The sequence below is a fragment of the Zonotrichia leucophrys genome, chromosome 4A (genome assembly GCF_028769735.1).
Source record: "Zonotrichia leucophrys gambelii isolate GWCS_2022_RI chromosome 4A, RI_Zleu_2.0, whole genome shotgun sequence".
NCBI lineage: Eukaryota > Metazoa > Chordata > Aves > Passeriformes > Passerellidae > Zonotrichia > Zonotrichia leucophrys.
Genome location: NC_088174.1, coordinates 13478523 through 13492931, shown reverse-complemented (window position 1 = coordinate 13492931; position 14409 = coordinate 13478523). Strand labels below are relative to the sequence as shown.

Below are 14409 nucleotides of genomic sequence, written 5' to 3'. Positions count from 1 at the left end.
GGGGCAAACCGATCCTTGGAGAGCTGTTACCAGGTGAGGGATGATGCTGGCAGGTGAGGGATGATGTTGGCAGGAGAGGGATGGTGTTGGCAGGTGAGGGGTGATGCTGGCAGGTAAGGGATGATGTTAGCAGGTGAGGGGTGATGCTGGCAGGTGAGGGATGATGTTGGCAGGTGAGGGGTGATGCTGGCAGGTGAGGGATGATGCTGCCAGGTGAGGGATGATGTTGGCAGGTGAGGGATGATGTCTGCCTGCTGCCATGGGCAGATGGGCAGCCTGTGGCTTTGACCTTGGCCTGCACCATCCATCCATTCACACAGGGCTGAGGGATGCTGAGCCAGCGTGCTGTCCTGCTGAAGGATGAGGGGCAAGAACAGACTCTTTTATTGTTTATTCAGATTTTTTATTTACTATTTATTAATTAATTATTTATTTATTTACAGATTTATTTAGCCCAGAATGAGGAGTTTGACAGTTCTCTGGGAGTGGGTTGGGATATACATGCAAACTGCATTATTTATTTTCATTGATTTTTTTTCTATGTAAAGAGAAGAGCATTTGAATAAGTTTTACTAAGTTACAGTAACAATGTTTGTTTGCATTTGTGATTAGTTCGTTTTTTTAAGAAGAGACATCTTGTTTATAGAAACTTCCAGACAGTAATAGTAGGAAAATGCCATTTGCAGAGTCATGGATTCCCAGTTTTCCAGACAGTAAAACACACAGTTAGGAGCGATGTCTGGTTAATGCTGTAATTTACTTGTACCACAGAATTAAAGGTTTTGGTGCTGCCTCTGTGGCGCCAGCTCCAGGCAGGACTCCACTCCAGTGGAACCAAATCAAAGATTCACCTGGTCAGAGCCAATACCTGAGCCCTGAGTATTTGCTCTCTGAGGAGATGTTTCTAATTCCATTTCCTCCCCATAGCAAATCCTCAAAAAGAGATCACTGTGCCTCAGATGGGAGCACAGACCTGAAGCCTTAGCACTGTCAGTGCCACTGGGATTTGCAGTGTCCCAAGCCATGCCAGGTCCCTGTCCCAGCTGTAGTTGTCCTCCTCCTTCCCACAATAACTTAGGAAAAAGCAAGGTTAGTGTTACTCTTACTCTTTCCTCCTCTTCACAATTTCTTTTTGAAATACAAATACATTCTCAGGTCACACAGTTTTGTACCCATCAAAGCGTCTTGATTTCCAAATTGAAGCAGCCTTTCACGCAGGCCTGCAGCTGTGACATGCTGCCAGTCTGGGTGGAAATGCTCAGCTAAAGAGGTGTAATTTAGAGTATTTTGCATGGGAAGACTGAAGCTCATTTCCTTTTCACTGTCTTTTGAAGATCAACCTTTTACCAGCACAAGGGCTGAGCCAGTGCAGAACGGACACAAAGAAACTGGTTATTCTTTCTGAGAAAGAGGAGAACACAAACTTAGGTGGCTTTTCATAGCCATGGGCTGAAGCTGGCCATGTGCTCTCATCTCTTTCTAGTGACCCAAACCCAGCTCTAAATGTGGTGTCTGGCTCCACTGTGAGCCCCCAGAGCAGCAGCTGCTAGTGCCAGCTGTCAGGCACACACACCCCCAGGAATCCCAGCTATCTCTTGAATTCCAGAGGCAGTGTTTGGACCAGGACCAGCATCAGTGCACCCTGCCACTGGCGATGGAGCTGGAACACAAGGATCTGTGATTGAGGCGAATGCTGTGGCACATTGTCAGATGCTCAGTTTAACTGAGCAGGGAATACATTACTGTTTACATGTTACAGGTTAAACTTCTTCCATCTCCTGCCTTTTGGGTTGAAAACCTGCAGGTCTGGTTTGCTGGTTCCATCTCAGACAAAGGCAGAACCCCCAGTTCCATAGCTTCTTAAAGGCTGCTGCTGCTGCTGCCCACAGGATAACTACAGGACAGAGGGACAGGCTGACCCAGAGGAAAAAGGGCTGCCAGGCTGGCACAGAAGCCACAAAGAACACAGCTCTTGAGGACTAGTAAAAAATAAAATACTATTGAAAGTGAAAATAATTCAGATTTTATGCCAAAGAAATGTCAATTCACAAAGTTAAAGCCCTAACAGTTTACATAAAGCCACAGTGTGTAGCTGGTGTGTGTATAACCAGTGTAGCTTCCCCGTGTTTGCTTAGACCATGAAAAGCTTTGTGTGCTGTTAAATAATTATTTTCATTTTTGCTGACTGTTCCAATGAAAAATTCACTCAACACCCCTCGTTCTGGAGCGCACAAGTGGGCAATTCATCCCTAGCGAATTGTGATACCTGAGAGAACAAGGTCCTGAATGACCCAGTCAAAGGCTGAAGTTTGCATGCTGTTGGTTGACTTGATGGTCTCCAGAGCCCTTTCCCACCCCATTTCCCCATGATTTTGCAATCTCTGTGTGATGCTGCCCAGCTGTCGGATGAAAGGTTCAGCTTTCCGCCACGATCGGCTGCACGCTGGATATGTCCGTCCTTGCAGAGTTCCTCTGTCAGCTTTCCGCCACAATCGGCTGCACGCTGGATATGTCCGTCCTCGCGGAGTTCCTCTGGGAGGGTGCCTGTGCCTTCTGGCACGTGCTGCTCCTCTTGCAGGGGCAGTTCTCAGGCCTGGCGCGGCGGAACAGGGGGGAGAGGGGCTGCAGAGCGTGGCCCTGCGCTGAGCTCCGGCGGCGGCACACGCACAGCAGGCAGCGCAGCTCCGCGCGGAAGCTCTCGTTCAGCCAGCAGTAGATGAAGGGGTTGTAGCAGGTGCTGCTCATGGCGAACCAGTGGAAAGCAAAGTACAGAGCGTTGCTGCTGTGGATGGCCCTGCAGGAGAGCAGCACCACGTAGCAGTTGAGGGGGAACCAGCACACGGCAAACACAACCACCACCACCATCAGCATCTTCAGCGTCATCTTCTTCTTCCTCTGGTGGGCATAGTATTGCTCCATGGTGAGGTCCCCGATGGCGTTCCTCAGCCAGAGCTTTTTGGCCACTATGGTGTAGGTGATGGAGATCACAAGCAAGGGCAGAACGTACAAGAGAACAAATGTAGTCAGGTCCAGGTACTTCCAGAAAAGATCAGCAGGAGGAGGGAAGCTGGGGAGGCAGACCATTCGGATGGTTCTGTTTCTGGAGATCAAAGAGAAAGAGCTCTCAATTCCACTAGCAGCTGCACACATCTGAGGACAAAGAGCCCAGACATTCAGACAAGTTTCAGTACAGGTACGGGTGGCAGAACTCATTTGATGTCATAGGAAGGTGCCACTTTCAATGGAAAATTTTACTCTAGGTCTGACCTTTAGCTCCAGTGAAGGTTATCTTAAACAAATCCCCAGGAAAATAAAGAAATCATCCATATTGGCATCTGTATCCTCTGCTGACAAAGGGGCTCTCTCCCCTGTGCCTGCCCCAAATTACATGGTTGAACCTCTGAGCCCAAAACAGCTAATGAACCAACCTGGAAACAATTCCATTGATTTTCATTGTCCCTTTGTGACAGACACAGCACCCATGTGAAGGGAACTAAAACTTCTCTGTTTCACCACCCTTTCTGCTCTAATAACATAGATGGAGAGGTGTGGCCTTGGCTTATCTGGGGCTCTGCAAATATCATACAACAAAAAATACGTAAATGTCTTACCCAATATAAAACCTTGTCAGAGTCTGATAAATGGCATGGGGCAGTGAGAAGCAGCTGGCCATGACCCAGATGATGATGATGCAAATCCCTCCTTTCACCGTGGACATACGTGGCTTGAGAGGGTGCATGATCACCTGCAGAGAACAGCAACTCCTGAGGATTTACAGCGTCTAGGTCACTCTTTGAGCCCTATCTTGCGTTGACATGCAGCAGCAGCTCCACATCTCTTCAGTGTTAAAAGGCAGAGATTCACTTTGCAGGACTTCAGGGAGCACAAAGGCTGGGAAATGCATGGAGTTGTGCATATATTGGATGTTACTGCTGGCCCAGAGCCTGAGCAGAGAAACACATTCTGTGTGACCCTCAGAGACTCCAGAGAACACAGTAGAGAGATCTCTGTAGAGCTATATGCACTGGGGAGGATTACCTTAGGCAATGAAACAGTAATTAAAAATAGACCTATCATGCCATCCAGATGATCGCTTGGCTGATGAGGTCTTTGGTATTTTATGCATGTCATTTCTAGTCCCATTATAAATACCTACTTAATCAAGTAGTACAGCTCCCCCAGAGTATCTGTCTGCTGTGGAATTTCTCAGGATTAGCAATATTTATAGAGGCAAGTGTTGGTTTCTCTTTAGTCCAGGACATCTCCTCACTTCTGTCTTTATCTCTTTGAGCCATACTAGCTCATTCCAGCCCTGAGGAACCCCCTCCACTGAATTTAAGGACATGTATTGTTTACCCTTAATTAAACACTTACTGATATCTAGCCATGCTTTGCAATCAACCCAGAATCTACAGATTAAAATGAATCACTGTCAAAGTGCTTTGATTTCAGGAGCCGTAATATTGCATATGAAATGGGCAGACTGTCAAACTCTTTGTGGTAAAAGGGACAGAAGTGGCTGATTTCTGCTTTGGCAGTCCCCGTGATTCTCTGACACCAGGTGGAGCCAGTTCCTGGTCTGAAGTTCATCCAGCCACGGCATTTATCACCTGAAGTTGCTTTTCTGTAGCAACTGTTTCAGTGACTCCAGCACTGCAAGAAATCCAATCTACCTGAGAGCTCACCTTGCTGGATCTGGCCTCCCAGCACTCAGCACTCATCAGCTAAAGAACAAATTACAAACTCTGTTTCACTCAAGGAAACACTTCAGTCTGTACTGATTGCTTGACTTGAAAGGTTTTCCTGGCTGGTATCAGGGCTGGAGGAGGAGAGAATTTCTTACCACGAACTGGATGAGTTAACATAGTTCTTACTGTTTCCAGCCTAAGGCAAGGAATGGGGCAAGCATCAGAACAGACAGACTCTCATAAATCTGTGTGCAGAGATCGTGTGGGCTGGCTGATGTTTGAATTCAGCACTCATTCCCTGTGCTCTGAGGCAGGGCTGAGGAGGGCAGGGAGCCCACAAGCCCAATGGCTCAGGCAGAGCAGGGCTGGACCAGGCTCTCTGGCACTGATCTGAGTTTTCAGAATCTCCAAGAACAGACTCCCACTAACCACAACCTCTCTGGACAGCCCATTGCAGTATTTCATCACCCTCACTGTAAAAACCATCGGTGTTTTGTCCACTGCCGTGAAAGCTGGAGTTCTCCCATCTGTTCCCTGAGTCCCAAGACAGTGCAGGTTTCAGGCACTGGGATTTGAGGAGGAAACAACTGTGTATTTAGCACATTACTTACTAGCAAACACAGGAGTGGTGTTTTCAACATACCTGGTGCCGGTCCAGTGCGATGGCAGCGAGGGTGAGCACAGACACATGGACAGAGCAGTACTGAACAAACCGGCTGATGTGACACATCAGCTTTCCAAACACCCAGGTGCTGCTCACAAACCTCACCTGAAGAACAGACAACATCAGATTAAGAGGAGCAGTACTGAAGAGAAGCAAATTGGCTTCCCGGGTGCTTTAATACAGCTCCCTGAGGCTTTGGAGGGGCTTTATGCTCACTTTTTCCTAGGGAAACAGTGACTGTGCAAGAGGGTCTCAAAGTGAGGTGAGACTTACTGCACTGTGCAAACCAATGGCTTGAGCAGTGCTCTGTGCATGTTGTGTACATGTGTACACTTGTAAATTTACCATGGCCCTTCTGGAACACATAAAGAAATCCTAGCTCTGAGGCTAAGGCTCTGCAGGGCACACTAGGTGCCTCCCAGAAAACATTATACCTTTGGATGCTGAAAGCTGCACAGTCTCCAAACTTAGTGAGAGAAATCCATGGAATCCATCTCACCTGTTCCCAGAGAGGTCTTACTGATGATGGCTTTTCTGCAGAGGAGGAGAATGTGCCAAATTGCCTCATTACCTTGTTATTCCTGACAGTGTAATATTAATTACAAATTAATGTCACTCATTTTCCTGCAGATTAAGCTAATTTGAAGTAAAGTATATTTACTACAAAGCATCTGTCCACAGAAAATTAGACCAGCTAATCTGTTTTCAATTAGTCTAATTAATTTCCCTGTAGGGGTGACTCTTGCAGCATTGACTGTCACTGAACTGGAGCAGTGTGCTGGGTCTCTGGAACTGGTGCAAAGCTCATTCCTGAGAGAGCTTATAGAAATTTAATTACACGTGCCCAGTGTGTGGCTGTTTGTGTGTGAACACACAAGAGGGCACCAGGCTCTCCCTGAACAAATTACAGGATGCAAATCCCATCAGAGCAAGGCAGAGAAGTCCCACCAAAGAAACAGCATCCGTTTAAGAAAGGATGAATTCCAAGAACTAATTCAAAACCTGCTTTTGGAAGGCTGAAGAGCGCTCTGGGCAGGATGAAGCAGGAGGATTTTGAACTGGAGTGCTGGGTTAAATCCAGGAGCAGAGTCCTTTGTACAGGGCATGGATAGTCTGTGACAGTGGGGCAAGAAATTAATCTTTCATTTTTCCCACCTCATTCATTTAATAGCATTTTATATCATATATATTTTTAGTCACAGAAAATAAGAAAAGGACCATTAACCCCAGGAAGCACTGTCTGTAGTGGCCAAGGGAGGGACATGCCACCAACACTGTTCAGTGCAGCCTAAGCACTTCCCTGAGATGTTGCACAGGGACTGACCTGCTTCATGTTGTTTCCATAGGAAACCAGCCATTAGTTGGATTTTCTTGTGTCAAACTTGTCCCCAGTTCCTTCCCCATCTACAGGCAGAAAGGGCTCCCAGATCTGTGCCTTGCCCAGGCAGAGGGGGAAGGCTGCAGCAGAGTGAGCCCTGCAATGACTGCGAGGAGGGGCTGTGAGCCCCCAGCTCCACTTGCTCAGGGCGTCTTTGGGATGGGGGCCATGACTGCACCCTCTCCAGGAGGCAAAAGGGGAATGGGGGCAAAAGTAAGTCTGTATCCCAGCCTGGTCCCTGCCCCTCAGTCCCAGTGCACACACTGACAGGCACACACAGACACCGGCTGGACGGGGCTCACCAGTGTGAAGGGGGTGTTCAGGGTGGTGATCATCACATCAGCAACAGCCAGGTTGACGATGAAGAGGTTGGTGGCAGAGTGCATCCTCTTGTTCTTGATGACCGCGTGGCACACCAGGATGTTGCCAAAGAGGGAGATGCAGATGATCACAGAGTAGGCGACGATCAGCAGCGCCTGCACTGTCCGGCTCTGCGACTCGCCCTCGTACTTGGCTCCGCTGTCAAAGTCCCCCAGGTCCTCCAGGTTCAAGTCACTGTGGAAGAAGGACTGGTTGGGGAAGCCGTACAGTGCAGAGAAGAAGCTGGTGGTGTTGTGGTTCTCTGCTCTCCAGAAGGGCTTGGGCATGTACTGCAAGGGGAACCAGGTGTGCTGTCTCATGGCTGGGGCAGCTGAACCCTGGTCCAGCCACTCTTGTCAGCGCCTTCTGCCAGCTCAGCTGCTAAAGCCAGTGGTTGCAGGAGGGAACACACACACTTGCCTTTTCAAAATCTGCCCCATGGTTGCAAATTAGAGAAAAGGATTGATAAATGGGTCCTTCTGCCTGTGCTGGGGACACATCAGCTTCACCTCAGAGGCTCCCTGTAGGCTGTCCTTAAATCCCATATGTTCCCCTCAGAGGTGCTGATTCAGAGGCTGAAATATCAGAGATGCCCAAACACTTTCTCTCTGCACCAAGGAAGAAATCTTGGTGAATAATTCCTTTTGGGCACTGTTCTTCTTCAATCTGCAATTTATCCTCTAAAATCTGCTTTCCTGGTTCTCCACACAGTCCTTAATCCATCACGTTTCTGTTTGCCAAGAGTTTTCAGAGCTTGGCAGAAACAAAAAATCATGGGCTGTCTTTCACTTTGCTTTTCCCCCTCCAAGTATCTCTGACAATTCAGTGAAGCAGCTTTGCAGAGCAGCAGAATGGTCCCTGTGTTCCCTGTGATATACACAGCTGCCAGATGACACACTGCACAGGAAGGAGCCAATGGCAGATCTCTTCCCAGTTTTTCCTGAGGTGTATCACAACCCACACGTGGGTAACAGCACAGCCTGACATGTGCAGATCCAGAGAGCAGCAAAACACAGACAGAGGGTGGATGTGCTGTGATCTCCCCTGTCTGCTCTCTGCTCTTCTCTGGACCCCCAGCACAACTGCTGCATGGGGGTGAAGCATCTTCACCACGCTGTGGCACCTCTCTTTCTCTTCATCCCAGAGTTCTAGCAGAGAACATCTGAGGGCCTTGTGCTCGGCCCCAGCCCCTTCCTGCTCTCATGTGGTGCAGAGGATGGAGTGAAAAGTGAAATCTGACAGTAGGAGCAGCAGCCCAGCATGCACGGGGGGCACCCAGGATGGGCAGCTTCCCTCTCTGCATCCCAGCTGGGCTGGGGTCTGGGCTGACCCCAGGGCACTCAGGCACCTCTGGCATCTCTGCAGCAGCCTGGCAGAGGTGCAGGAACACACAGGGCTCCATCCCTGGGCTTCTTTGCTGTGTATGGCCCCAAAAGGCCCCTTTGCCATTTCCCTGCCTTTTCCCTGCTGTGCATCAGGAGGGAGAGGGGCACAGCAGCACTTGTGTTTTGTCCACTGCCATGAAAGCTGCAGTTCTCTCCTCTCTTCCCCGAGTCTCAAAACAGGGCAGGTTCCAGGTACTGGGGTTTGAGGAGGAAACACGCACATGCACGAACCCAACAGCAGTGAGATGTCCCAGGTGCCAGAGGGGGTGACTCTCATCCCATATTCCTGAAGAGCAGATTTATTCTCTTGCAGGTACAAGCACTTCAGCAATCACATGCTGGTTTGCTGCAGTTATTATTCACTTGCAAACATCCTGAGCTGCTTAAAGCAGGATTTGGGGCTCATCATGCATTGGTGCTGGCTCCTTTCAGGCAGACAGACAAAGCAAGGGAGAAATGCACTTTTGCCAAGTCATCCAGGTGCATTGTGCCACCCTTTGTTTCTGTAGAAGATTTTTGGCTTTCACGTGTTGACGCCACTTGAGACACAAATTATTGGAAATTTTCATTTTTGTGAGATCATTTAGTATTCTCCTTGTTAGTGCTCTTTTGAAAAGAAATATCAGATTGCTGAAATGTCACTTGAGATGCATATCCACCATCTGAACAGACCTAATGTAATCTCATCAGCAGATCAATGTTGATGAGGGCCAGAGAAATCAGAGCTACACTGTAAAAACTCAGATCCTTGGGAACATGAAATCACCAGATTTCAAGCATTTTCACAGGACATTGCCATGGTTCATTGCCTTTGCCCATGGAGGCCAAGGGGCCTGTTGGGAACAAGTCCCTGAGCTCAGTGGGTTCATGGAATCTTTCCTGTGCTTCCCTCCAGGGAGTTTTTCCTGCCTGACAGAGAGAAGTGAGATAATTCAGCAGTCACACTCATTGTACAGCATGTAAAAGCATCCAGGGTCGAGGCTGCTTGCACTTGCACCTGAATTTAAGCTTATTTTAAGGAAATGTATTCTAAAGACATGATTCATCTCCACTACTGGACAAAATTTAATGATGAGGCAAATCATAATAGCAGTGGAGATTTTCTCTGCAGGCTGTTACTACGGGCACAGTGGGTACCTGCATTCAAATGCTTGTCCCTGTCTGCTCCCACGAAGATGTACAGAAAATGCTTTCATCACTGGAGTATTGAGCCCAAAAACTGAATAAAGTTGTCCCCACAGGTCCCTGCAGATTGTTATGTTTCATATTTATCAGGTCTGTAAAGACTTCACAAGAAGGCAGATGAGAAATCCTGTGAACCCGAGGCCACTGCATTAAAACTTTTCCTAATGCAGATATTCCCATCATGTTCCAGCTGTGGATTTTTTGGTTTTTGCCTCGGTCTTCTCCATCCATCCTGCCCTGAGCTCCACTGCTGATGCTGAGTGTGGGCTCCCCATGTCATCAGGAAAGGAGGTGAGAGCTGCTGGAGATAAAAGTGCTGCTCTGCTTTGGGTCTGCACTCAGGACCCCCAGAGCTGATGCCCAGAGCACCCACCAGGAGATTCCAGCCCCTGAGAGAATCCTCTTCTGCCTGGCAAAGCTAAACCAAGGTCTGCTGATGCAATAATCAGATTTCTGGGCTGAAAAAGAAAGTGTCTCTGCTCTGCCATTCAGAGCTGAAAGCAGCTGGAAGCAGACAGGAAGTTTCAGTGCCTGAGCCTCGTCCAAAGGGAGAAAATTCAACAGCTGAAATTGTCAAGTCCAAATGACTTGACAATTCAATATGTTTGTTACATCATTCACCTTCTTGCAAGATTTGTCTGCCCTAGAAAGTTTCATAGTTTACTCTTTTCTATGTGAAATAAAAGTTTGATAAATAACAGAAACAACAAGAGCTATAGAACAACCCTTGACATTTTATTTCACTCAAAAGGTGTGTTAGAAATAAAGGTCTGGACATTCCTTACATACCGTGAATCTGCAACATTTTCTCTTTTCATATTTGCTTTAATGCACTTGGGACACTGTATTCTTCTCCATTTGCAATGATTATTCCTGCTTTTGTGACTCAGAAAACGTGGGATGAACAGGAACAGGAATTTTACAGGACATTTCATGGACTTGATCATAATAAATAACCCACATTTGGTGATGACAGAGTGAATACGCCAGTAATACATTAAATAAAGCAGCTCTGTAATTCAGACAGGTGCTAACCATTCAAAACCACACTACACACGATGCCTTTCTGTGCAGGTGAGCCAAGGTTTGGCTTCTGGGAAGGGAAAATTCTGCTCAGCTCCAGCAACATGAGGGTCACCTGTGTGTGCCTCCATCCCACTCACATCAATCACTGCGTGCTCCCTCCTGATATATGGGAGCCATTGCAGCTATAATCCAGCTTTTACAAAACATTTTCACTTAATGAGGGCAGACTTTTGGGCAAAATCACAACATTTACCACTCTCAATGTGGTAAATTTACCAGTCCCAATGGCTTTTGTTTTTTCCCTGTTTGGCGGAAAAATGTGGAAGGAAGGTGCTGGGCACAAACTGTCTCTGCCAGATACTGAATTATATCCCTTAGAAAGAGAATTTGAGCTTTTATTCTCAGATCTTTCTTGGAGGCAGTGTAATTGGATTCTCATGCTGCAGACAGACAGAGGGAACAAACAATGGAGGACATGTGTGGGATACCAGGGTGCTGATACTTGGCTTGGGAGCTGGAAATAACTTCTTCAGACACACTAGGCCAGCCTTTCTGCAATGAAGCCTGACATCAGAATTATTCACAGTGAATAACTGGGGAGGAGCTGCATGGCCTTGGGGCCAACTGCTGCACTGTAATGGACCATGTCCTTTCCTAGAGAGCAGCCTGGCTTAGCTGAGTGTCCCTCAGGTGGGGAGGAGGAACTCCCCAGGGCCAGAGGAAGAGTGAGCTCTAGCTCAAAACAATGTACCTGACAGGTTTACCATGACTTCTCTACTGTAGCTGCAATTATTTCCAATTCCATGTGCCAGACACCCCGAGAGGAGCAGCACACACAGCAAAGCACTTGAGGAGGGCAGAGGCAAGCTGTTCTCAGCTGAAAGGGCAGAGTTCTATTCTAAAACTTCAGTTTATTCCCCATGACTATCCAATGGCTGTGAGGTAAAGCCAAGGGAGTCTCTGTTGGCTCAGGACATGGAATTTGACATGCACTAATGCAGAAGATTGGCTCTTGGCAAAGAAGGCTCAGCAGACACAGAGGAGACAGGATGTACAGGTGACATGACATGGCAGCTGTCACTCATGGTCCCTCAGGAGACAGGAGTGAGCACTGCCAGGTTCAGGCAATGCTGGGGGTTTTTCACTTTCTAGAACATTCAACACCAGAAGAAAAAGCCAGGTGGGTTTTCCAGGTGGGTTGTTCCAGACCCAGCTGACCCTGGCAAAGGGTGGGCAGCTGCTTCTGAAGCCTCTGTCAAGCCTTTTTTCTTTAGTTTGAAGGGAAAACCTTTGGAAGGAAAGCTACTTTGAAGTTTTGAAAAATAACAAAAAAAACCAAAAAAATACCATAAAAAAAAACACCCCAAAAAAAAAAAAAACGACAACCCAAAACCCCCACAAAAACAGACTGACTATACTAGCAGCTACAAATGTTCAGACACAAATCAAGAGCCAGGTTCTTGAATAAGTGATGCAGAAGATAAAGTATGATTTGAAAGGAAACATTTCTGAAGACAGGGATGCCATGAGCCCTGAACATACAGTCCCAAAACCCATCCATGAGCAGCAGCTTTCTTTTTGGAGAGAGTGACTGGAGAATAGGTGGTGTTCTGAAAGGAATGCTGGTTTTTCACTGAAAATCTGAATGAATTAAAAAAAAAAATAAAAATACTTTGCTATATTTCAGGAGCAAATACTTCTCTAAAATAATAAAATTTCCAACTTCAGTCTCTCAGCCCAGAGCTCAGTTGCTGAGTTTGGGGTCTTGGCACAGAGCTGGAGGAGGCAATGCCTCCAGGGGATGTGGGCCTGTGCAGGGGTGCCTCAGGGAGGGCAGTGGTGCTCCAGGACAGTGAGAAGCAGAAAATGGCCTTGTCTCAGGTGTGGGGAGGTTGGCTCTGGAAGCAGCTCAGCCAAAAAATCAGCCCTCACCCCCTCCTGCCAGCACTCATTTACTCCACAGTGCCCTTCACATCCTTGCCAGTCTGGGCATCTCCCACCGGGACTCTTTTGCACTTAAAGCATTCAGAGCCTTTTTCAGTGACTCTTATTCCCTCTTGGATTTTGTTTTTTCTTTTTTATTTCTTCAGATATTTCAGAGGCTAAGTTTTGGAAACAATGATGACGATTCCAGCTTGGGTCAGTTTGCATTCCTAGTATGAAAAGCATTTCTTGCATTCATCCCAGTCTCTCTTTTCAACTGCCCTTTATCTGACTGCTCCAGGAAAAGCAGAATTATCCATGGCTTTGTTTTCTCTCCTTACAGCCCCAGCTGCACTCACTACAACTCCTGGCTTGCAAGGGGGAAAAAATTTACATGTACTTTTTCCTTTAGATGCCAGCTGCCACGTTCCCAGATGATCTGTGAATGCCCAAATCTCTTCTCAACACCCAGATTTCAGGAGCAGAGGCACCACACACCCCAAAGACCAACCTGTCTCTGGCACACCAACACATTGGTGCCCCTCCTGAGAGCCCTCCTGATCCCTGGGACCCAAAGGCTCCTTGGCAAGCGCAGGAGTGATGTCAGTGCTCAGAAGTGAGCTCCAAACAAGGGCTGGGGCTGGAGGAAAGCTTGGCAGGATCCTGCTCAGCACTGCTTGCTGTGCTGCAGGGGCACAGCTGGTGTTAAAGGGGTTTTGACCATTTCCCAGCCAAACCCTGCCACCCTGTGCCTCAGCACCTCCTCACAGAGATGGAAACCAAGGGCAGGGCTCAGACTGAAAGGCACAGCCCCACTGCTGCCCTGATGGAGGGGTGATGCCCTCACAGCTCCTTCCTCCCACTGACTGACCCATTTCTGCAGACCAACTGCAGCTCAAAACCAGCTGCTATTATGGCACAATCACCCAAAACCTCCCAAAATTGTGCTGTTATGTAAAATTACACAGCTGCTACCCTCTCTCCATAACATCCCAGCCTTTCTTCTCTTTGCCTGGTTGCTGGTGCTGGGGGAAGCCAGGTGGGTGGTGTCAGCACTCAGTTCAGGGAAACTGAGAGCCTTGGGAGGGGCACAAACCAGAGCCCAACATGCTGTGCCTGGGGTTTGGCTTTGGGCAATGGAGCAGGGGGTGGTCTCAGAGCAGCAGCCCTTCCCAGCTGAGAGCAGAAGCTGGGGACAGGTGCCAGGAACCACCCACCACACTCCTGCTGTGGTCCCACAGCTCCAGCCTGAAGTGAGCACAGTGCAGGTGGCAGCAGCTCGGTCTGGAGGGACTCCATGTAACACTTGGATTTGAAGGAAAGCTGGGAAGAAAAGAAGCTGAATGTGTGTCCAGGAAGGGATGTTTGTTTAAGCTGGTCCTAAAGATAAAGAGATATTAGAAAAACCACAAAATCCTTTGGAAGTATCCTTTTTCCTCTTCAGTCTCAGTGTGTCTCCTGCTGCAGAGGTCTGATGCTGGCACCAGGATACAGGGCTGTGGCACCATCTCCTGCCCTGGCAGAGCCCCCTGTATGGGAGGACTGCACTTTTTTCAAGGTACCAGCAGTAATTTGATGAGGTGAGTTGGCAAAGGTGTGGGGCATTACAGGGGGTGTTTATAAAATTACTGTGTAGAAATATTTTTAAGACAGAAGAGTGAACATCCAGGTTGAACCCTGTTCTCTGCCCACCACCTGCCCAGGGCAGTCAGGGGAGCTTGGGGCTCCACAGCCTGAGCTGCCCACTCCTCACCTGGGCATCAGGGAGCTGTGGGCACCAAGACACCCAAGGAATGGGTG

At 48.1% G+C, this 14409-nt stretch overlaps 1 protein-coding gene across 1 annotated transcript; it reads right to left on the bottom strand.

The window, feature by feature from the left end:
• Nucleotides 1-476: 476 nt before the first annotated feature.
• On the bottom strand, nt 477-7852 carry LOC135447750 (G-protein coupled receptor 83-like). The gene is made up of 4 exons (XM_064712832.1): nt 7033-7852; nt 5332-5457; nt 3612-3745; nt 477-3100 (listed from the first exon to the last, which is right to left on the bottom strand). The coding sequence occupies exons 1-4, from the start codon at nt 7408-7410 to the stop codon at nt 2476-2478; spliced, it is 1263 nt and encodes a 420-aa protein (XP_064568902.1). The 5' UTR covers nt 7411-7852; the 3' UTR covers nt 477-2475.
• Nucleotides 7853-14409: the final 6557 nt, after the last annotated feature.